The 25,876-nt window shown below is 31.0% G+C and overlaps 2 protein-coding genes across 2 annotated transcripts in view; one reads left to right on the top strand and one right to left on the bottom strand.

Annotated features, from left to right (window-relative positions):
- The window catches only part of LOC129959064 (nuclear pore membrane glycoprotein 210-like), a 54,462-nt gene extending 46,796 nt beyond the window's left edge, over positions 1–7,666 (bottom strand). Inside the window, exon 1 of the mRNA XM_056071860.1 lies at positions 7,450–7,666. Coding sequence (XP_055927835.1) covers positions 7,450–7,637 — 188 coding nt within the window. The 5' untranslated portion in view covers positions 7,638–7,666. The remainder of the gene's footprint in view (positions 1–7,449) is intronic.
- Positions 7,667–14,291: 6,625 nt separating this feature from the next.
- On the top strand, positions 14,292–15,678 carry LOC129958773 (uncharacterized). The gene has a single exon (XM_056071447.1). It carries the CDS (start codon positions 14,453–14,455, stop codon positions 15,389–15,391), a length of 939 nt encoding a protein of 312 aa, XP_055927422.1. The 5' UTR covers positions 14,292–14,452; the 3' UTR covers positions 15,392–15,678.
- Positions 15,679–25,876: the final 10,198 nt, after the last annotated feature.

Consider the following 25,876-nt stretch of genomic DNA (forward strand, 5'->3'; position numbering starts at 1 on the left):
TTGATTGATCAGATATAAGTGCCCAATGAAAAGGGTAATCAAAATGCACATGGAAAGTCGATAATTTTATAAAAAATTAGTTTCAACCTAACTTTTACAAGTAATAATGGATGTTTTCTAATGTGAAAAAAAATGACTAACTAATTCCAAAAAGATTATTCCGAATAAATGATCTTAAATAGAATGTTAACTAAGTAAAATTAAGGTAAAATAAGTCGAGTACCGTAATAGCTTTCGTTTAATATGCTCTTTTCATAATAAATCAAAATGTTTTTGTAAAATACATTGGTGGTGGCAAGGTGTTGGATATTACAACTAAAGATTCAATTCACAATTCAATTAAAGATCGGGCCTTTAATTGAATTTAATTGAACGCCTTAAATTTGAAGTTACATGTCCTCCCGCTGTTGTGCTTTGATTTGAAATTACACTCAAAATAAAAATTAAAACTACCCAAAAATTATCGATAAAATTAATTTAATTAAAGGTCATTTAAATTGGGGTGAATGCAGTTAAAAACTATCTTTATGTACACATCAAGAACTTTTCTATGCATGAAGATAATGTAATAAATCTCGCCATTATCATATCATAGCTACCTGATGATAAAAAATTAATAAGGTTAATATCTAATCAATCTATTAATATTTTTTTAAATAATTTCGAGTCCTAATTTTTGATTGTAAACTGATACCATTGCTGTCTGAAAGAAAGCTCTTAAATTGGTATATACCTTTCTATTTGTGAAGAAGAAATCTTCCTGTATTTCAATAAATTCGCATTTCACTTTTATATCTAAAAAATTATTGAGATATCTGACTGAACTTTCAAATTTATATAAATGTTTTATTAAATCAGGGTCCTATTTTGAAACTCTATAACGGGACAATAACCTCGCAGACTAAACCGATGAGAGCAATACAAGACTTTCTTCAGAACACCACACCCATCAGATGGCATTTGAGTTTCCACGGATATAACATTCGACAACTCTGTATTTACGACGAATTTACGGCGAATCAATATGAAATCTCCTATCACAAATTTCACCAGCAAACATCTTTATCTGATTATTCTCAAAAAAATTAAAGGATCATTCGCTTTGAATATATATACACCAATCATTTGTTTTGAAAAAATCAGATCTGATGTTTCTATACAGTTCTGTAAACGCCTGGTATTTAAAATTCGTCTCATAAAATAATTTTATTCCATTCAACAAAAAGAAAGTCTGATGGGCTTTTGTGAAAATTCCAATAGCTCCAATAGTTGGATGTAAAAATTCTATTTAATAAAGCTGAAATTCTTTCCTGGAAATCTCCTGCGATATCGAGGTTGTGAACAGCTAAAATAGTTGATCATCAGCTGGCCTTGGAAGTGGCCCTAAAAATTCAGGGATGCTTTCTCCACGAGTGCAGTCTTCCGAATTTTCAGAGAAGTCTTAGGCAAGAAATTTTCCTAGATTTAACAAAAATTTAACAAAAGCTCCGAAATAACAAGATTCATTAAAATGTATGTATATATATATAAAGAATTTAAAACATACAGCTTCTTCAAATTTGTAAGCTGATCGTTTTTTCATAATGTTGCCATTAAATTTTTCTTCTCCATTTTTTTTTATTTAGTTAGTATTATTCAAGCTTTTAATCTTTACTAAACGTGCATTTAAGCAATTTCAAACAATGGAAATAAAAGGAAAATAGAAATTTTATTTCACTTTTTTCAAAACTGATAACATAAATTGTTGATGTTAGAAACAGTCAAAATTAGAGCTTGGAAATCACTATTTAGCCCTTAACTTTGAAGCAATTGCAGCTATCGAAAAACTTTAAATACAAAAGTTGTTCGTCTTAATAAGGGGCTAATTTAATTTTTTTTTATCTTCAATATTAAGGATGCTATAGCAAAATGAAGATTTCACCCCCCCACTACAATTTCCACCCCCTTTCAGCTAGATGGCGCATCCTCGAACTCATCCAAGGTTTTTACATTTCTTACAACATATTCCAAGCCTGTTAAAATTCTTTAAATTCAAACAAAATTATTCTAGTCATCTTGTTCATAAAATAAGTGAGAAAAGAGCAACAAATCTGAGCTTTTCTTCAATGGAAAACTATGGCTTGATAATGATTTTCGGCTCGCCTTGTTGCATTTGTACAAACATGAATTGACCAGGCCCGTTCTGGTGATCTTGCTCCCTTGGCTGAACTGCCAAATTTATGCCCCACCCCCAAGTGTTGTATTTTTTGTTAAATTTCACTTCAACCCTCTTCCGAAGAAATACTGATTTCCTAAAAAATGTTACTGCATAGATTTAGTAAATTTTATAATTTTGTATTTCACAAAAATTATGTAGTTTTAAGAAACAAACTTTAGTTAGCTTTATTGATAAAAAGTGCTATGTACACAAAAAATTAAATTAACAACAAATTAAATTTTTAGCAAATAAAATGTACACCGATAATATCTTCTAAAAGATGGGAAGTAAAACAGAACCATTGTATTTTTTTTTATGGCAGCCACTTACTTTTGGTATTTGTTTGATCTATAATAAAGAATGCGTCTTCTATCTTACCAATTTTCTTACCTATCTGATTATTGGGAATAGCTTGGAAATTACTAAAAATGAATGGAAAAAGGAGCTGGCAAATAACTTATAATATTTGCCAAGAACATAATTTAGATCTAGTTGAAGTGAGAACTTTGAATTTGAATACATTTTAAATAATGATAAGTGTACTGAAGAACCAGAAAAATAATAATACCTAACATTGTGTAAAACCCTCACGAGCACGCAGAGTTCCGCAAAACAACATTACAGTGGCAACATTACAAAAACAACTCCATTACAGTGGCAGACTAGCCAGATTGCCACCTCGCCCGATAGCATGGGAGGCCCCTTACACGTAAGACATTATAGTCACAAAGATTCTGTTGAAAGAGAAAAACAAGAGAAAGAGAAGAATATGCTCTGGTGGAGAATTTTTAGAATTTCCTTTGCCTTTAGAAACTAAACAAAAAAAATAGCAAGAATTTACTTTTTGGTACAAGCACGCAATCTCTTCTGAGGTGTAGCCTCATAGATTTTCATGACTGTACGTATCCTGCGGCTAGATACGTACTGCCGCTCTTTATTGGAAATGTGTGGTCTTTGCTAGACGTGACTAAACGACGTGCTTTCTTTTTTCCTCATTTTTTTTTTTTTTTTTACAGTTGCATTTTACTGTCATAAAACAGATGGAGAAACTAACTAAAGGAAAAGAAAGTCTTCCTCGGATTAGTAAAATCCTTATAAGGAGGCATTTGATAACCAAAGTCACATTTGGGAAATCATACACGCCTTTTCTAAGATTTATTTGTTTGAGGGCATTTGTTTGATCATGTTTACAGTGTTGTCGGGAAGGCAAAAAAGTGTCATTCTCATCGAACTGATTTTTGTATAATCTTTCGGAGCAAACAGTTGGAGGAAAATGCAGCATTCCTGTTTTAGTAAACAGAGTTTAAGACATGTGTACTTTGCAGGAGATTTTTTTAAGAAGCAACCTAAAATGTTGGATTTTTTTTTTTTTTTTTTTTTTTTTTTTTTTGCTTTGCTTTTGCTCTTTTGAGCATTCGCTATCTTCGGCAATCAATAAAGTCGCACCTTTTATAATTTACATTAATTTAATTAAATAAATCAACTATAAATTTGCCAAATTAATCTAAGTTCATAAAATTAATTATACAAAAGGGTACAAAATAATTAGTTACACACAAACATACAAAATGAAAAACAAAAAAAAGCATTAGTATTTGACTTAAATTTTTTATGCAGAATAAAATATTGTAAAAATCCTTTTCAGAGACGATTATTTTTCCTTTACTTATTTACTTTTGTACAAAACGAACTTAAATTACAATTGTATAACTTATTTAGCTAAAGTTAATGTTATCCATACTACTAATGAAAATAAAAATGAAAGTGGTGTGCATATCATAGCGCTACCGGACATACTGCTAGACCATAGGTTCCCAACGGGGGCAGTACCTCTTACCATTGGGTGTGGAAGCATTCCATGGAAGCAGTAGCGGTTCGAGAAGCAAATATATTTTAATATTTGGTATGTGTAACCCTTATAGAAGAGTTAGCATTAAAATGTGTTAATTTTTAATTAAATGATTAAATTAATTTATCTATTTTTAGAGTGTCAACACAGACCAAAATCATGAATTTCGTCAAATTCAAAACATGATGCATCAAAATTTAGCCTAAATATTGGCACAATTCCTTTTTACTGTTCTTTTATTGACGGACCAATTTATTTTTTGATCTTCTGTAACAATTAATGCTTACACTTAACAAAAATTAGCTAAGTTAGTGAATGTAAATTTGGTTGACATAATTAAATTAATAAAATGGAAATTCGGTTGACGCCTAGAATTCAATTCAGAAAAAGCAATGTAAACAAAGAAAAAAATTATTTGTACATAAAGAACTGAAATATTTTTTCTTCTTTTCCAAGATATTAAAAATGACAAGAATCTTATTTACGCGACAACTCTCTGGTGACTAAAACCAGAAATATTATTCCTCTTTCAATTTGCAATTAAAGAAATACAAGAGATCTGACCAATACGAATACGGCTCCTTTATTTTTCTTCTTCATAAACATAATCAAATAATCAAACGAAACACATAAATTTAAGAAATGACGTGAGTATCTCCTTACTCCTTTCGTCCGTGGTCATCAAATTCCTTTTTTCCCCCCCTCTTTAGTTGTAACGATTTTGTTTTTCGAAGACTTTTTTTAAAAATCTCAACTAGTTTGGTTTAGTTTAGTTATATTAACGTCCCGTTTTAAAGCAACACTAGGGCTATTTGGGAAAGGACCTCATAGTTTTGAACCGTGGTCAGATGACGAGGACAACATCTGAGCTAGCACCCCACCCCTCCATACTTCCACGCCACACCAGCGGGAAGATTAAAAATCTCAAAGTCGCTTCTTCACTAAATTAAAATGCAAGCAATATAAGAGATCTGACAAATACGAATACGGTTCCTTTATTTTTCTTCTTCATAAACATAATCAAATAATCAAACGAAACACATAAATCTAAAAAAAGACGTATAAATCTAAGAAAGTATCTCCTTACTCCTTTCGTCCGTGGTCATCATTTTTTTTCTTTTTAGTTGTAACGATTTTGTTTTTCGAAGTCTTTTTTTTTAAATCTCAATTAGTTTGATTTAGTTTAGTTATATTAACGTCCCGTTTTAAAGCAACTCTAGGGCTATTTGGGAAAGGACCTCATAGTTTTGAACCGTGGTCAGATGACGAGGACAACATCTGAGCTAGCACCCCCCTCCATACTTCCACACCACACCAGCGGGAGGATTAAAAATCTCAAAGTCGCTTGTTCACTAAATTAAAATGCAACTGAAAAAAAAAAAGAAAAGTCTTTCCTTTAAAGAAGAGCATCATCCTTTCCTCATCCCCGAAAACATGAGAGCATTACCACAAAAGGCTTATTCTTAAATTCCTTCTTACTTATACAGCAAATTGTACCAATCTAATTCTGATTGGTACAATTCTGAATTCAAATTTTTCTGAATGATCACTTTAGCTCCATTTCCTATATCTGCGCCATTGGATAAGATTTGTCTGCCCCACCAAGCCTTTGTTACGACGGTTCTGGGCCAACCACATATGAACATCTCCAATAGTTCGAAATCGGTTCCAATGTCAATAAATTACTCTGTGCGTTTCATCACAGAAGTATTCAATTCGTTTCTGTAATGCATTATTTTACATTTGATTGACGAATTCGACAAATTATTTTTAATTCCAGTAAATAATGATGTAAACATTGCTCGAAATCGTTTTGTGAAAAGTATTCCAACAAAACGCGCAAAATAAACTCCATAATATTCTAGAATCCCAGCGTACAGATGTCTCTTCTTGAATTACGCATTTAAGCATATAATTAATGATGTTTCAAATAAAAAATTGTCCCTCCAATGTGTTTAAACCAGTACATATAGATACAACAGATTTTAATAAACATTTTATACATTGAACAAGAACAGTGGCTTAGCAACCGGAAGGCAAAAGGGATATACATGACACATGCATCAGTCTTTCGGGAACACCAGAAAAAACATTAGTGACATTAGGCCAATATTTGAAGTAAAATACGATGAGGGGGCGAAAAAGTACCATGCCTCGGGCGTAATTCATCCTTGTGTATGCTACTGGGCCAGTATAGCATAGTCAAAATAAATCTTCCAATTTTTACGAAAAAGTATATCTGTATATAAATATCAATATGTTTTCGTAGATTTTTTTAAATCTTCTATGTTATTTAAAGTAAAATCTTTATAATATTGCTACAAAATATATTAAAATGCTACTAAATAATTTCATTATAGACAAAAATTCCAAATTAGAAATAAAAAGAAGTTGATGCACAGATTTCGTTGCTTGCTTTTTAAAGAATCAATAAACTACTATAATTTTTCTCGGATATTCTAGTTGGCAAAACAATTTTATCATGAAATGTCACATAAAGCAGATGGTTCGGATTATCCTTGTTAAGAGCGCCATGCTGACAAAATATTAGTGCGTTTACGTCATTTTTTAAAATCAAATACAATTATTATGCAAAAAAAAACACATAATATTTTATTTGCATTTATTTAACCATTAATGGCGAAAAATTCAATAACAATCTGAGTATCAATTTATTCGATTACGCCACTATGTGGGTTAGCATTACATTTTCATATAGAATAAAGAATTAAATAATCACTTTTAAATATTATGGTATAAATTCCGTATAATAACATAAATTAAAATTCAATTCTATAGATAGTATTACAACATGACACGAAAAAAAAATCAATTTAATATTTATATTTTAAGTTAATCCGCAATTTATTATGATTCTATATGTAAAATTATTACCTTTTTAATAATCAGCACTTTAATTCCTTTCAGAAAGATGTTTGCAATTTTAATTTTTTCAAAAACACTTTTTTTTTAGTTAACTGGAGAAAAGAATTTTTTCATATGTTTCGTTTACAATATTCGTTAAATAGTATATTTCTTTTATATATTTATTTCACGCCTTTCGTTATACTTCAGTTTTAAAATAGGATTTAATAAACGAGATGTTTTGTTTATTATTTACTTTAAAAATGAATCGAAACAAATGCAAATAAAGAAGAAGTACTCATTATAATGGCTTTGATTTTAAACACAAAGGTTTTAAGTAGCATTTTAAATGAACGGCAAGGATTGAAACCAATTAATACATGTCTAATGCCATAAATGTCGGACCCAAACTTTAGCAAATTTCCAGCGGAGCATTTCGTATTTTACGATGCGATCTTGAGTGGATAGAAACAAAAATAAACAAATAATTCCTAGTTCCAAATGTAACCGCAGTTTGAAAAAATTCAATCATATTTACCATTCGTAGCAATCATTTGCGTCATCTTCCAGTATTCGTAAGGTATAATTTGAAGGAAGTCCTCCGTTTCTGTTGTAAGGGAGCAAAATTCTCGGAGCATTTAATCGAACAGCTAAAATCCTTTTCACTGAAATGAAAATGATGAGAGAGGCATAGATACACCATATTTTGGATGCCGGTTGTGACATTTTGATTCACTTGCTCTTAGAATCGGAGCGAAGCAGCGTGGCCTGCCAAACCTGTTCTCACAACAAGGTCACGGGCTGATGAACTGTTGCGTTTTCATGGAAGCCGGTGAAAAGAAATTTATGCTCTTTTATGACAATTCAGATTTACCCAAGTAGTGGCGCACATAGACAGTAGAAAATGAAACGAATCGCAAAAATATTTCGCATATTTTGATATACCGAATCTCTATTTATAATTCATTTCAAAGGATCTTTTAATTTAGAAGGCGTAAGAAATAATTCAGTATCTGTTTTTATTTTTATTTCACAGATTTTATTTATTGTTTTTTTTTTCAAATTAAAAATATTTTACAATTGATTTTAAACTATTTATTTCGAACTTCCACTTCAGAAAAAATAAATGGTATTTCTCAGAGGTGTAGCGACGAGTAAACAAGGGACAATACTGTGCCTCGGGGCACTATTAACTTTTGGTAAGCCACTGATGACGACTAAGGGCGAAAAAATCGTATTGAGAGCTGAACGCCACTTACTGTCGCTACGCTACTGGCTACAGGGCTATAATTTTGCGCTATTCGACACGGCATCGATTTTATTAACACATTTCTTTGGGTAAGACAAAATTAGTGTCTTTTTTCCTAATTAATTCCAATAGGTCAGGGTAGGCAAAATTATCAAATAAGCAACTACCAAAGGAATCTTTCTTGTGTGTGCTTTCATTTGATATACAAAAGCCAAATATTCATTTAAATATTCAAATTAAAATCAAATATCGTTTAAATTTCAAAATATCATTTATAGATTCTTTCTCGATGCTTCAATTCGTTTAATATGGTTCTGAATTTTTTTATTGTTTATTTATTTATTTTGTAATTGGCAGACGAACTCACGAGTCAACAGCTGTGATAAACTTTGAATTAAAGTATTTCTAACAAGTGAATGTAATTTTTTTAACTTTTTTTGTTTAAAATTACTTTTAAATTTTATTTTTAAATTCATTGGTACAGAAAATACTGCGGCCAACTTTCTTATTGATTATCCGCTGTTAAATGTTATATTTATTTATTTATTGTTTGTGAAACAATTCATTTCCAAAAAATTGCTGATACAGAAATAAAATTTAAATTACTAAAAGATTTATGGTTTTGGAAGTTGGGATGAGGAAGGAGGGACGAAATTTGCATGGCCTAAGAGCAGCAGTGCTGAATTTTGACAATATGAGGCCACAAGCACTGATATATTTTACAGCTCCTCCTAGATAAACTATATTGATGACAAGAAAGTAACTTGATCTAAACTTATTTGAGGCTTTTGACTTTATTTTCATGCTTGTTTTCTAATATCGTTATTATTACTTGAAGACATTTCCTGTATGTTTTTTAATGCATCTAGAGTTTTTATTTCTCCTCATTTGTACAAAGAAGGCACTCCTTATCGACACAATATCTGCTACAGAAAGTACGAAAAAGAGACTAAGAGAGTATTCTGAATTAATTTTAGAAAAGAATTTGTCTAAGCAGCATTTTCATTCCATAAAAATAGGATCATGCGAAACTCGGGAGTTAAAGATACAGGAAATCGTTTTTAGAAAATAGTTTAATTTGAAATTATAACACACACACAAACACAGACACACACACACAAACACAGACACACACACACAAAAACACAGACACACACACACAAACACAGACACACACACACACAAACACAGACACACACACAAAACACAGACACACACACACAAACACAGACACACACACACACAAACACAGACACACGCACACACAAACACAGACACACACACACACAAACACAGACACACACACAAAACACAGACACACACACAAAACACAGACACACACACAAAACACAGACACACACACAAAACACAGACACACACACAAAACACAGACACACACACACATTCACTATGGGTTGATCAGTTTCTTTATCTTGGATAGATATGTATATAATCGAATAGATAAAAATGGATACAATACTTTGTTGTCCTTCATTTTTATTTTTTACTCGTAAAAAATAATGTAAAGGAAAGAAGTGAAGTGTTTTCCTTCAGTCTTAAATTGGGTGAGCATAACAATGTTCAAGTGTTCAAATTTTATATTAAATGGGAACAAAAAAAAATTTAAAAAAATTCTTAATGAATATATTATTTCCGTTTCCTTGATTTAATTTTTTTTAAAAAAAAGAAAACTCATTCAAATTAACAAGCGGGAGGGGTCTCCCTGAAACTTTCTAGTACCCTCCCTAATAAAGGTAAAACTCCTGCCCCTTTAAAATCGTAGACCTTGGGAAAGGCCGTGAATGCCAAATGTGCTCAGATATTTATTTTCAGACTCCCGCACATGAGTTTTATTCTGCATGATATTGTGACGAAAACCAAATATGAATTGTGAAGCCCTTTTTTTTTTTTTTTTTTTCAGTCGATTGAAATCTTATAACTTTAAAAGAGCAATCCTTGTACATATGTAAATTTATTTATTTCGTGTATCTAGGAAACAGCTCTAACGATTTGTATCAAATTTTATATTTAGATAATTTTTTGGTTTTTATCTTTATAGATGTCTTTCCTGAAAAAATGCAATTTTATGCAAAAAAAAATTATAACTATTAGAATAAGTATTTTTAACTTCCGCTTCGAAGTGTCAGCATTCAGCATAGAGATCAGAACAGATGCGTGTGTTGCGGGTCCACGCTCCGAGTAGCGCTTTTTGCTTTATTTTTTTTATGTATTTATATTTAATATTTTTGCCTTTTAAGTTTAGCTATATAAGTATCTTTCCTGAAAAAAAGCGATTTTACCCACACACACACACACACACAAAAAAAAAAAAAAACATTTTTTTATAACTAACTTTTAGAACCTTTTATCATCTGTTCTCATGCTGACAATGTTACATAGCGCCATTTTGGACCCGATTTCACTATGGTAAAACTAAGTTCAGAAATATAAGTAATGATAAACTGTAAAAGGATTACTGTAAAATCGCAAAGTGTTTCGAATAACATGTTAAACTAAATGCTTTCATGCCGTTTTTCTTTAATAACCAGTTCATATGTAGATAAGATTGGAAAATATTCATATGTAATTAGTATGTGACGCGTATCTAAATATTTTCTAAGAAAAAAAAACTGCCGAGCGGAGTTCGTTCTTCCAGATATTCAAAATTTAATTCGAAATTATATTTTAATATCAATCGATTCAGATAAATGAAATTTAATATCAAATTTCATTTATCTGAGTAGTTGTATTTTTAAATTAAAGCGTTTACATACGTGCAAAAATACAGACCAACATACGGTCAACTCTATCTATCATTTTTATATGTACTCGAACAGCCAAACAGACAGACTTCTTGTCAATGGAATCAGTTTCATTCAAAATTTGATAGAAATCTATAAATTTGGTACGAAGGCCACATACCAAATTTCAGTAGTCTAGTTCAAGGCGTTTTTGAGCTATCGCATTCACAGATTTATGGACAGACATAATTCCCAAACTGTGCTTTTCGGACTCAGGAAAGCCCTCTACTGAAATCTGCAAATTCTGTAGTCCGAATTTTTTGACGATTACAATATCTTTTTTGCATATATTTCGTTACACGAGTAAATAAAAATGGACTTGTGCTTCTAATTCACTAAATTTTTTATGAATTATAATAGATTTTATTATAATCGAAGGCTTATTAAAGGAAAATTTTATATTCTTTATGAGCTTCGAGATGAAATACATTTAGTAATTTTGATGTATAGATCTAAAAATATGCTAAATTTATAGAAATTTATCATATTTTCTGAAAAGAAAGTAAAATTAAATAAATCTTTTTGAAAGAAAATGGTGAAAATATTCATATCAAATACTAAACAAAATTAAATTAAATTTTAAGTGGAAGTACAAAAGTACATATTGTGTAGCTTTAAAATTGTACAATATTAAGATAATAATAAAAGAAATGAAAAAAAAATGGGAATAAAATTTTACAAACTTAGAAACAGATGCGGAAAGACATCAAAATACGAAAATATCACTTTTTTGCTTTTAATTGGAAGCAATTAATAGCATCGTTTTCTTGCTACATCAATTTCAGAAATTAAATGAGATAGTTGACTCGCATTAATCCGCAAATAGTTCTTGATGTGTTTTAGAACAAGCGATCTATCTTCACTTGCATTAGAAATAGGCATGGGTTTCCGTCAGATTTCAATTTCGAAGGAAATAAAAAAAATCAATCAAAGAATCTTTAGTTAAATATTTAATGACCGTTTGTAACTTACTGAATTTAGAATGTTTCCATTAATTAAAAAAATGTAGTGATATTATTATCACTAATTAATTTATCTGACATTATTGAAAATGGAAGTACCCAGCTTCAGCAACGATGACACTATGGGAAAAAGGAAAAAAAAAAAAAAAAAAGAAAGGGGGAAAAAAATAGGATCCCTTCAATACTGACAAATTTAATTCTAGCAGAAAAGAAAAATTGAACTATAGCACTAGAATTCGACTATTCATGTAAATAAATACTATTCAAAATTAACTCTTTTCATTGGATAAACAAAAGACTGATAGATATAATTTTGGCTTTTAGCTTAAAAGATTCGGCGACCAGTTGTAAGCCTAACATATTAAAAGTAATAATCTAGATATTTAACAACCTTTGGTCAACTGCATTTTGCCATAATAAATGCAAATAATATTTTAAAACATTCTTGCACAGTAAACGTAGAGCATACTGATTGAGTAGTTATCCATACAAATTGACGATATGAACTTCCTAGTTGTTAAAGATGAGCATTCTGAGTTTTAAATGGGATCGTGGTGGGAGGGGGGGGGGGCTCATTGAGGACTTATCTAGAGATCACGATCTTTTCATGTGAAACAGAAGGCGAAATTGAATCCAGTGCCTGAAGCTGGGTGACCGGTCAATTTTTACCTCATTATTTTAATTATATAGGTTGTTGATTTAATAATATCATTTTTGTCATATATATATCTTTGAAACACCCTGAATACCACGATTTTCGAAATTTTCTAGTGATCTGTTTTCGATCACTCAAGTATAAAGTGTAGTAAGTGTTTATCCCCAACCCCTCAACATTTTATTTCGCTCTCCTTATTCTTTTATTTTCTTTCTTTCTTTCTTTCTTCAAAAAAAAAAGAAAAAGAAAAGAAAAAAGAAGGAGCAGAAGAAAATTTTGTGAACCAGACCGATGGGAAGATTGTGAACAAAAATCGTTTCTGTCGGTTAATACTACAATATACGTCAAAAGTCAAAACAGATTTTTGTGTTTTGAGTGTGTATGAGCTATCATTTGAGCTAGAAGTCAGACCTCTGCCCTCGGGTGCTCAGGGATCTTTTCCCTCAGAAGCAATGCGCAAAATGTGGATTAAAATAGTCACACGACAAAAAAATGAAAATAAAAATCACCAGCGGTACCCTTCGCGAGTGGTGGTGAATCCAGAGAGCAGCACAACCATTTTTTTATACCCACCAAGGAAGCGAGAATCTGCTTACTTATACCACAACTTCTCATTCACATACCTGAGTTGCCATAGGATGGGAATAATTAATCTCAGGAAGAGGGCAATAAAACACTCTCCGAGGTCAATTAGATCCAAATTCCAGAGCTAATTCTGGATGACCCTCATCAATTATTTTACCCTGTAACAGGGACAAAAAGGTCTATAATTGAAATGCTTGAAATTTCTATCATTAATTTTTTAAATGCAGAATTCGAAGCCTCATTTAAATCACTAAAATTTTTAACTTCGTAGGTCGTTTTATAATTTAAAGATTTTCATGGAGCGCAACAGCCTTTGGAACAGTTTTATTCTCACCATATTGAACGTACTGTGGCAAATAAAGATAATAAACAAAAAAATATATAAACAAAAAAAATAAATATTATTTCAAAACATGTGCGAGTATGTACATGTCGTATTTTGGAACCATTTTTTCTGTATGGTCACAAAACTTGCAAAATGGATCGAATAGTCTTCTCATTACATTCACATTTGTTATCGAACAGGATTCATTTAAAAATATTGATAATGAGCTCAATAAATTTAATTAATGTACATCAATCATCTTTAATTTAGAAATTATATAGAAGGCTACTTATTGCAAGGTCACGCATTTTCTGCTGGATAAGGAACAGTAATCTAAAATTAGCCAATTCATTTGCTTATTTCTTTCTTAAAAGGATCGAATAATAATAGAACCGGATATTTATATCATTTAGATGAAATCATCAATGAAACCTTCAATGAATCAATGAAACCTTCCATAACCCTAACCTGAAGTCAGATAAAGAAGCGAAGACACTATAGTATATGTTTATATGCTATAGTGTCTTCCAATTAATTTTATTCCAAATTTTTCTAATTAATATTTGAAATTTTATATACAGACTGATACGAAAACGGAAACTTTAAATTCATTATTAATAAGGCCATAAAGCTTTATAGCATTTGCATATGTTTCTAAGTGAGCTTCATTTCTCGTAAATTTTCACTTTTTCAACATAAAAATCTGATCTGAAATGAGCGTAAACTATATGTTAATTTCAAACAATGATACTTTTCCCATGATGCTAATAGTATATTGCAGTATAATAGCATGTGTCGTAGAGGGTTATCATTATTTTCTGTTTTCGTTGTTGGGGTACTTTCAGCTCCTTTAAAAAGTGATTTTGTTCGGATTGCTCTCTGTTATAAATTGTAACCGTTTAAGTTGGTATTTAATCATTTCCAAATTTCGCGTATCGACTTGGATCATCTTTTGAATTTGATAATGAATCTTGACCAAATAAACACGAAGTTCGTGATTAGGAATTTGAGTAATAATGACATTCCGGAAATGGTATCGCTGCCTCGATCAGAAGGCCGTGAAATGGGACAAGAGAGTGAAATATTATCTTGGATGAATGTTGATCCTTACGGTATATTTGTGGCTGAAAACGTGGAAGATGGACAAATAGCTGGCTGCTGTTGTGGCATTGCCCTCTCCGATAATCATGGATACATCGGTATGTATGTAGTTAAATCCAAATATAGAGGTCTTGGACTAGGACGCATTTTGTGGAACGCTGCAGTAAATCGCTTGGGAAATAGAAACATCGGCTTAAGTTCGGCTCCTCCAATGCTTGGTTTCTACAGAGGAAAAGCTGGTTTCGCCTTCACAGCACGATGGACAGTTGACTTGTATATGGCACTGGACCCTGTACTGCCTAAAAGTACTCTGTCCCGTCCACTTCCCTTTACTGTTGTTGTTGACCCTAAAGGGTCTCTCGTCCAGCATGCAATAGACTATGATTACTTCATTCATAAATACGATCGTTCATCAATTGTTAAGGAAACCATCGGAGAAAAAGGAACTCTCACTTTGATGGCTCTTAAGCCTTCAATTGACGACAACTTTCAAGCAACCGGGTACGCCTGCATGAAGAAAAGTCTACAAGGACACTGGTTGATAGCTCCTATCTACGCAGAAGACTCTTCTTCAGCCCGCTCTCTGTTATACGGCTTGGTGAATGCCCTTAATGATGATCAGAGAAAAGAAGGAATGGTAGCTAAGCTAGTAAGTTCGAATTCTGAGGCATCAAAACTTTTTCTTCAATTTGGTTTGAAGAAAACGCAATATCAACTGCAGAGGTTGTTCACAAAAGAAGTGTACGAGATGCCAGAAAATAAAATCTTCGCTCTACAATCGTCTGTATTTTGTACAGAATGAATGGAAGTTCACCACTTCTCCTGAATTACCGGTGTCGGACATCTCACTAGATTAGTTTTATTATGGAAATGGCAACTCCAAACAGTTGGAGAATTGCAGTTTTATTCTTAAAGGCCTGCACAATATTGAATGCAGTAGACCTGTATTTGTCAAAGCTTCGTTGAACGAATGCAGACGAAGGGCTCTTCGAAAGTAAAACTGTTCTACAAAAATTCTGATCCTGCATGTTCTTATTTTAAATTTCTTTATCTGAAATGTATTTTTAATAAAGGTTTTAATGCATACTCCTCGTTGTTTCTTTTTTGTGTTTGGAATACTGAGCGTACTTTAGATGAGAATGATATTGCAGTCTCTTCTTGAAATAGAGTAAAAATTGAAACAAAAGCGGATTAAAATTCAGGTACTTAAAATTAGAGTAAAATCAAGGTAATTGATATATTTATATTGCATATATTTGAATCGAATTCCTGAAGTCTGCAAGTAAAAAGTGTAGTCGGATCACATTTTCGAAGCGTACTATAGGGATCGAAATTAGAGGAGTCACAGAATTAGAATATTAAATTCCATTTATGTGCTATAAAATTCAGCGTTAATTTAAATGCCTAATTATTCGCAATCTTGCTTTCTTGATAAGAACAGGTGCTGCGAAGTACCTTGACTACGGGATAGTGGCTCAAGACAATATATCGGTTAAGCATCACTGTCGTCGTGAAAAGAGTACTTAAATATCCTTGCATTATTGTAATACTTAGAAAAGGATAGGTTGTCTTCATCCGTCGCCAGTTCAAAATTGGAATTCTGCACCAAAACATTGTTTTCCTTCAAAATGGAATTTGCATTCAAAACAAATAAGCCAGTGTCAAAATTGGTTGTTAAAAAATATATCGAACAAAATTAAATTCAAATATATTCCGAATGGCTGGTTACTTGTATACATGATTTGCGTTTAGACACAACGCAAGAAAGGATTAGTCAACCAACGTTTGACAACCTTTTATTAGGGATAAAGAGGTGGGTAATATTCGTAAAGAGTATTGCTATAAGTTCCCATTATCGCATATTGTACAGATGAATTATGGGAAATTGTGCAATATGGCAGATTCTTCAATACGAGAAGCAATGTTTCATCTAATGCACTTTTACATAGTGAGAATTAAGCGCACAAGGCTGTTGTAGTTAAATGCATCTTAACCACAGTTCATACCTTTTGCAAGTTTTTTTTAAGGTTAATGAAGAATCGAATTAAAAATACCATGAAAGACTTTTAATAAATACACAATCTTATTGTACAGATGAGTGGCAACCTCTTGAACCCAAAAATTTGTTTTCTTTGTCCATGCAACTATAAACTAAATTCTGAATGCATTAGTTAACTCTAACTAATGAGTTGTCTACTTTCGGAGCCTTTTATATCCGATAATTATAAAAACTTGTTTCGAGGATGCGCTAAATGCAATTTGGTAGAGTAATAAAATTTATAAACAAGTAAAAGATGACTGGTGCAATTAAACGAATGACTTTAATTTGTATAGTAGATATTTAAACTTTAGATCCAAAACTAGCCGGCAACAAAATTTATTTCTGATAAATTAAATAAAACTTGGTAATAATTAATATTGGACAGATTTCATGGGAACCTTTTTTTTCAGTTTGGTTCAGACAATTCAATGGGAAAACTAATTCCCGAATGTGTGAGATTGAATGTAATATTGCAAGACCCTTTCTCTTTTCATATAGTAAATTCACTGAATTCCTTTAGATTTTATATAAATTATTTGATTTAATTTTTAATCTTCTCAATCATGTTTATTCAGCTTATTGGAATACAAAAGACATACTCGATCTAAGAAGTTCGTGAAATATTGTAGGGGTTCCGAACCTTTTAAGCATCTCGGTCCATTTTTTAGAAGCCAAATCTATAGAGATCCATTTCACCTTCAGCGCATTAAGATTTTCCAAAGAAAAACGGCACACGTTCTGCCCTCAAAAGAAGGAACTTTTGTGATGGAAAAAAATTTTTGAACATATAGATTTATGAAGTTTTTAAACCTCATTACATTTTTGCAATTTCGAAAGGATGCATATAAATTCAAGATTTTGTTCTGATCCATCAAAAATAAACTTCTTGATTTGTTTAGATATTTGCAAATTTTATGCACGGGTGTATTTTTGATGAAATGCACTATTTCAAAATTTTCGAAATTGAATTATAAGGGAATCATTAATTGAACTGATACCATTTTAGGGACACCGTATTCCATATTTATTTACTGTATAGCATTATATTCGGCTAATATTTTTTAAAAAAATTATTGCTACTACTACTACCAACAAAATATTTTTTATAAACTCAATCAGTTTTTTTATTCTTATTTTTATATTTACAATAATCGAGATCCGGTGTCTAAAAGTACTCAGATAAGATTAAGAACGAGAATGCAAAATTTTAAAATAATTTCAAATGCTGTTTGAAACTTATCCTGATACATGACCCACTATTGGCTATACATTTTACCATAAATATATTTTAGATAGGATCGCCTAGGAAATGGCAATAGGATAAAAAAAAGGGGGGGGGAGGTATTAAGACGGGTTTAAATGTGAGAGTGATTATTGTCCCATTTCCCAGTTCCATTACTGATGACTCTGATTACAGACTTTTATTTTTTGATTTAATTTTTTAGTTATTAAGTAAAGAGATTTTTGTGTTTTTGTAGAGTTTTTCCTACAATGATTTTCAAAATGATTTTGATTAACCATTAAACTACACTTAAAATTAATTTAAATAATATTATTTCAGTTACACTAATTTCAACTTAACTAGTATAATTAATTATACTAATTAAGCTTCAATCTCAGGATGAAATATCGTAAATTGTTTACTACTGAATTTATTATATTGCTTACTACTGTGCGAGCAAAATTTTGGAAATTTTGAATGAAAGACTTCCAAAATGATAATCGCAGAAAGGATGATCTTTTATTATCTTTCTCTAAAGACTTCATTTACATGAAAGATTGAATATTTTTTATGCATACAAATTAAAAATGAACTTGAAAATAAAATTCTATCTATAATGCATAAAGAAGCTTGAGCATATTCGAAAAGTTGCATTCATTTGTTTTTTGTCAAAATTAGATTTTATTAACGTTGATCAAAAAGTACTCGGAATGGTAGCATAAAAAAAGGTATCAATTTATTGCCTTTTCTTCAGAGTAATCTACGTCTACAGTGCCCTTTTGCTAACGTTTTTTCATCATTAAATCACTTCAAAGCGCGTAACAAAGTTTCTTTTAGAGAATTCATGAACTCAAATTGTTGATCACGAAGAAGCATTATCGAGAGTGGAAATAAGAAACTCGCATGCTGCTATATCAGGTGAATGCGAAGCTTATGAAGCCATTTTGTTGATTATTTGGTTAAAAACTCCCAAATAATTATAGTGGCGTCAGAAGGCGTATTATTGTGGTTCAACACTAATGAATTTTCTCGCCACATTTCAGTCTATTTTCAACTATCTGCTTCTGCAAATGGCTCAAAACACTCCAATAATAATCTCTGCTGAGTGCCTGGCGTGTGTATAGGAATTTATAATACACATCATCGCAAGAATCAGAGATTTTTGAGTTTGGCATGGTCTTTTCGGTATTATTTCACCTTTCAAGCGCCGCCATTCACTTGATTGTTAAGCTGTTTCCATATCATCCCAGTTTTATCAGCGGTAATAATGTGTTTTACAAAGGAAGTTTTGAAAAGGTCTTTCTCGGATCATTTAAGTTTATGAGAAGCGACGCATCATAACTCTAAATTATTTTTTAAAATCGTTTGATAGAAACCTTATGATACAGGAGCTTGTTGAATAATGACTCTTATTGTCAAACGACGATCACGAAGAACCAATTTTCTGACGTGAACGGCCTGCCTGATCGGAAATCATTTACGACTGATTTTCTACCGTCCTTAAATTATTTTTACCAATCAAATGCTGTATTTTTTATATATATAAATAGTCATTTTTAAAACTTTTTGTAACATTTCAAAGGTTTTTGTATCAAATTTTATTTTGAAAACAAAATTTAATGGGTTTTTTTTTTCTTTGCTTAATGACATTCGTCATTTCTGTAAATCAACAGAGGAAAAGTTCTTATTAAAAACATGCTTATTTTCAGTCGTAAAATGAAATAAATCCCTGGCTATTGCCAGGTGTTTATAGAAGTTCTAAAAAAGTTTGATAAAAATTTGCAGACAATATAATACATTAATATCTTCTATCAATGTATTTTAAACAAAGCATTCCTGACAGTTTTTGATCACAGTAGTATACACGAAACTGAAGAATTTTATCAGTTTTACCTGATTGGTTTTGTTTATATGTGATAAAGGCTTCTTCCATTTTAGCAATTTATAGTCCTATTTGTTTTTTAATTATTTTAATTAAAATCATTGGGTTAGACTTAATTGTGATCATCTGTAAAAACACTATTATAAATTAATCGGGGACTCCCTGCTTTCATCCAATGTGTTTAACTTCGATCAAACTTCTGTTTCTGGAAATTTCTGCAGAGATGGGAAAGTGTATCTTGGCGCTGCAAAATGAGTGAGTCTTTCAAAGATATAAGTTAGCTAAGTTTTGACTTTACGCCGCAATTATATATACAATTGGTAAAAAAAAGTTTCCTTATGGAAGGAAAAATAAAAATAAACTCTCATAATTTCTAATCTTTGTTTTTTATCTTTGTAAAATACTTATATATGGTTAATATCAGTCTTTAAAAGGGAGTTTCATAATAAACTTCTCTTTTTACAGAACGCAGAAACTCTTTTTCCAACTTTTGAAATAAATGAAAATGTCATGCAAAAAAAGTTTCCATACGCAATATACAAATTCTTCTTGTGTTTTACAATTGACCCGCATTAAATATTCGAGATTTGTTGGTTTGTCAAAGCAAAGAACAAAACATAGCAACAGTTGCTTGATTCCAATTTGTAGTTGATCATCTTAAAATGGAAATTTCGAAAGACATTCGAGAGTTAGTGATTCGGTTGCGAAAAGATGGATTATCTATGAAAGGAATTAGTGAAATCACTAACAAAGCAAAGTGTATAGTGAAGTATATTATTGAAAGATACCATGAGCTGCAAACATTTGAGAATAGAGGTCGATCCGGAAAAGCTCCGAAGTTAAATCGCTTGCATAAAAGAAATATCACGCCTAAAGTGCAAGATAATCCTTGGATTAATGCACCTCAACTGGCAATTGATTTAATGGTTGATTACAACATTAACGTCACACCTCAGACGGTGAAAAATATCAAAATGCCATTAAAAAAGAAGGTTGTAATGAACGCAAGGTCCGTAAGAAGCCTTTTATAAGTCTCTGCAAATGAAAAAAAGGGCCTCGAGTTTGCAAAGAAGCATGCAAGCAAGCTTCTATCTTTCTAGGAATCGGTCCTTTTTGGTGAGAATCAAAATTTAATATCCATGGGTCAGATGGTCGAGTTATGGTCTGGAGGAAACCAAGGAAACAGATGTTATTCAGAATTTATGTGCTACTGAAAATACGGTGGTGGTGGGATCATGGTGTGGGGGTGTATGAGTGCTGCTGGTGACGGAAATTTATGATTTAAAGAAAAAAAATATGGATAGGTACATGTATCTTGACATTCTAAAACAAAACGTTTTAATCAATGCAGAAAAGCTGTCTCTTGGAATTGACTTTACATTTTAACAGGACAATGATCCTAAGCACACCTCCAAAATTTTTCAAGAGTGGTGCCTCCATCATTGTTGGTGCATGCGCGCTCCCAACCTGTCATGTGATCAAGAATGTAAAAAAGATACCTCGGCAGACGCAGTACGAATTTCGGCAACAACTAACGCAGGTATTCACAGTGCAAATTAAAAAACGAAATCCACAATAACTAAAATTCTTGTTATCTATATTAATGTTTTATGTTGTCTTTGTGGTGTTAATAAAATATTCAGAAAAAGACAGAACTGGTCCGTCATTAATTTATCAAATTGACACTGGATTTTAAGCCAGACCATTTTCTGGTCCAGTCGATCTTGAGACGAACCAAGGATACTATAATCAAATTAAACAAAGCCAAAATTTCCCTAAAACGTGGTATTACAAGAATTGAAAACTTTAAGAATAAAATGTCAAAAGACACAAACTTAACCGATTTAAAAGTAAAATTAAAGAAAATAGACCAGCTGTAGCAAAATGTTGACAATCTAAGAAGAAATTCATTTGAACTGGATGATGTGAATAGAGATGAATTAGCAGCTCTAGAACAAGAATTGGAACAATATGATGTTCGTCTCGAGGATTCGGAGGTAAGAATTAAAACTGTAATAAATTCTATTTGTAAACCTCCCTCTGTGACTGCAGCTTTCAGAAGTGAAACTGAATCTTTGAATATACCAACTAAAATTCCACTGTTAATACTTCCCACATTTTCGGGAAACTATGAACAGTTTAGTAACTTTAAAAATCAATTCGATTGTTTGATTACATCGAATGAACAACTGACGCAGTCACAGAAACTATACTATTTAAATTCTTGTCTTTCTAATGAAATTAAAGAATTTGCATCTTCATTTGACATATTTACTTCTTTATATGAAGACCTGGAATCGCGATGTGATAATAAAAGATTAATTATTGATATTCATGTTCAGTCAATATTAGATTTTAAGAAAATCCTAGAGAAATCCACGAAATGATTGATTGTATTCAGAAAAACCTGCGAGATTTAAAACTATTAAAATGCGAACAAAATAATTTGTTTGATATTTTCTTAATATTATGCTAAAGAATTTAGATAAAGAATCTCGAAAGAATTTTGAACTAAGCCCAAAAGCAAAAGATGATCTTACATTCGAACGATTCATTACGTATTTAGAACAAAGAGAGGCCGTGCTTTTATCGATAAGAAATTGTGCAGTCGAAGCAAAACCCTTGATGAAAAACTCTCTTAATTATTCGATAAAAACTAAAACTCTTCTAGTGAAACAAGATAATAAAAATAGAAGCTGTCCAATTTGTTGTGAAAAAAATCCGCATCCGGTCTATCGATGTATAAAATTCCTAGAATTAACTCCGCAAAAAAAGATTTGATCTATTAAGGGATGTATAAATTGTGTGAATTATGTCTCCGTAAAAAGAATTAGTGCTATTCTAAGTACTATGCAATTATGGTCTGAAGCATTCTAAAACGATCTGTTTCAGACAGGCAAATGAGAAACGAAAGCCATATGTTTCAGATAATCTAAACAATCCGACCCCTTCTTGCGCTGAGTCAGAAATAAAAAATAAAGAAACAGAATCCTCAGAAGAGAACAAAAATCCTTCTGCACTCGGTAGTGCAGCGTTAACAAAGCAAAAACGTTAAAGCAAAAAACGAATATTTAGTTTTATTAATTTAACTAAATTATTACTATTTTTACGATATACACAAACTAGCTAATCAACGAATATGGTTCGCTTAAAATAGTTGTAAAATAGAATAGAATCTATAATTATTAATAAATGTATTTCCAAAGAAAACAAAGAAAAATTAATATATTAAACTGTGCTATTGTAGAATGTTGGATGTAGGCATGCTCACAGCATTCGAAGCGAATTATAATGTGTTGCTACAACTTCCTGTTCAATTGTCGAATGGTATGCTTACACAATCCCAATTTCTCTTACAAAAGTAGTAAAACACGAAGTCACATTATGTGGTAAAGAAAACCCGAACGAATAAAAGTTTCACACTTTAATTCCAAGTAATGGAAAAAAATTGAACAATGGAGTAATTGCATTTTGTTACAACAAAAATAGATGATGTTGCAAATTACTTTGAATACTTAATTTTCAATATTTTACTAAAATGTGAGACAAAATATCCTAGTAATAAAACTCGCATCGGTAAAACAATTTTTTGAAGTTAAAATGCAACCATTTAACACATTTGAGAATAACTTCTATATTATTATGAAAAGAAGAAAAAACACGATTCAGTGATTTGGTGAAATAAAGAAATGGATTCGATTTTCATTACAACAATGAAAAATATTGTTGCGTGTAAGAAAACAACGAAATGTGTTCAAATTAGAAGAAAGTTATACAATAATTAAGGTGGTATTATTGAAAATATATTTGAATTTAAAAATGGAATAAAAGCCGTTCTTGTGCAATAACATTTCCAAAAATTATCGGCAGAAAATGCAAATTTTCCCTTAATTTTTAATTAATTAAAATTTTTAAAAAATCACTTCTATTTGTACATTCACATCTTCTAAAGTATCTTTGTGTCAAATTTGGTAGTAGCAGATTAATTGATTATAGAGTTCTGACCTATAGAGAAACATGTGAAATAATTCTCTTGTATTATTAGAAGAGATTATTTCAGCCTAGAGAAACAATTCATTGATATTAAAATTAAAGACTTAAAGAGTTTCCACAGAAACGTCGTCGCAAATTTTCATCATATCAAGGCAATGCTTTTCGACTTCACAAAGCTATCAGTACTGCATAATGTGCATATCAATTTTTATTTTTTAAATGCTTTGTAAAAGTATTTAGTTACTCAAAACTGGATCTGAAACACATATTACATTTTTGAACTCCTTTTATTTTGCACAAATTTGAATTATTAAAATTATTTTTTCCTTAATCAAGAATAATTGATAATAAATTCTTATAAATTGTTATAAATAATCTTTATATAATTAGAACCCATTTAGAATTATAAAAGTACGAATCAATTAGCTATTCAGTCCCTGAAAATACTTTCAAGTTAGTTGAATAAAAATAAAAAATTTTATTAATAATAAATTAATCGTTTCATACTGGTGACTTTCTTTGTTTTTGAATTTATAATTCCGCTTGGACTTAACTATTGTGCCATGAAGGATTAAAAGTTTGTTTTAATGTTTAATATATTGTTCTCTCTGTCTTCAGTTATAAAAATTGGAACTTAGAACAACAGGGTGCGGCATAAATCCGTGCATACTTCAAAAAATCATAATAGAAAAAAGTAATACTGAAAACAAATTGCTGTTTGAGGGAATATGTTCAAAAAGTCTTTGAATTGCTTCCCATTAAAAATAAAAAAAGATTGAAAAATGGCCGATAGTTGTCCCTCACACGTCAAACAGAGACAATTTATGCAAATCAGGGCAGCAATAAAACACAATACTGGAAATGAATCAGTCATTCGATGCAGCAGCATGTTATCGCTATTGTATTAATGGTTAAATTTTTCTATAAAAACGGTGAATCCACGACTAAAGCTTTGTGAAAGTTCAACTCGGTGAAAGGAAACAAGGTGAATAAAAGTCCTTTTCAATGAATGGGGTACTGAATTGGTGCATCGTTCTGAGGAAGCCGTTTTTTAGTGCACTGTTTGCTAGGAGTTTCGAAGATCGACTACGAAGTGACGGACCATCCGTCAGTACGGATTACGTCCATGTTGTATAAAGCGTCATGTGAAATTTGGCAGCCGAGATTTCAACGTGGAAGCTGAGACAGTACCTGGAATTCCGCAAACGTCGATCTGACGCATTCTGCAAATCCTGAAATTGCATCCGTACAAGATATAGATACTTCACCAATTATTGTCAGCAGATTCCGATGAAAAACAAGCAGATATTAAAAAGCTTATAGTTTTTTTAAGTAAATTTTTAAAAAACTCTTTTCCTATTAAGTTTTTTTATTTATTATTTATTGATACTCATTTAATCGGAATCTTTTAGACGGCATTCCTTTTCTGTTATTAAATGTAGCTGAATTAAATTATTAACTTATACATTATTACTGTTTGAATGTTTTTCAACTTTTAGTAATCTGTATTATAAAAGAAAATATAAACAGTATTATCGTATTTAAGTAATCGGATATATTCAAGTTTTTTTAATGCTATGCAGAAACTAAACCCAGGAATTATTTAACTTATATATTGAATTTTAGTAACAAATTTTATGTGCTATGTGGATTAGATAAGAGTATCTTTTAGATTCCGCTTTATTTTTACTCTCTTAATGATTAAAATAAACCATAAACCATAGATAGTATCATTTTAATGAATATCAGTATAAAGATTTTATTTATAAACTATGTATTTGAGCCGCTAAGTAATAGAAGAAAAAATTTTTTGAAAATTACATAAATTCACCGAGATTCATAGGAATCTCTATTGGATTACCTGGTTAAAGGATAAAATATACAAAGGTTAGATGAGACTTTTACAATTTATGATCTTTAAAACCTTTCATGGTTTTGTTGAACAGTATTTTGAAATTATAGATTTATTTTTAAATATAAAATTATTAATGCTATTATATATAATTATTATTTATATTAGTAAAATAATATATTATCTTTAGTGTTAAGTTTTTTAACTCTTAAAAACCATAAAGTTTTGAGAGTCATAAACACCACATTTAGCTGCGCCCTACTTATACACGATACCAATTTATTAAAAATTTTCTAT

This window comes from Argiope bruennichi, chromosome X1 (assembly GCF_947563725.1).
Source record: "Argiope bruennichi chromosome X1, qqArgBrue1.1, whole genome shotgun sequence".
Taxonomy (NCBI): domain Eukaryota; kingdom Metazoa; phylum Arthropoda; class Arachnida; order Araneae; family Araneidae; genus Argiope; species Argiope bruennichi.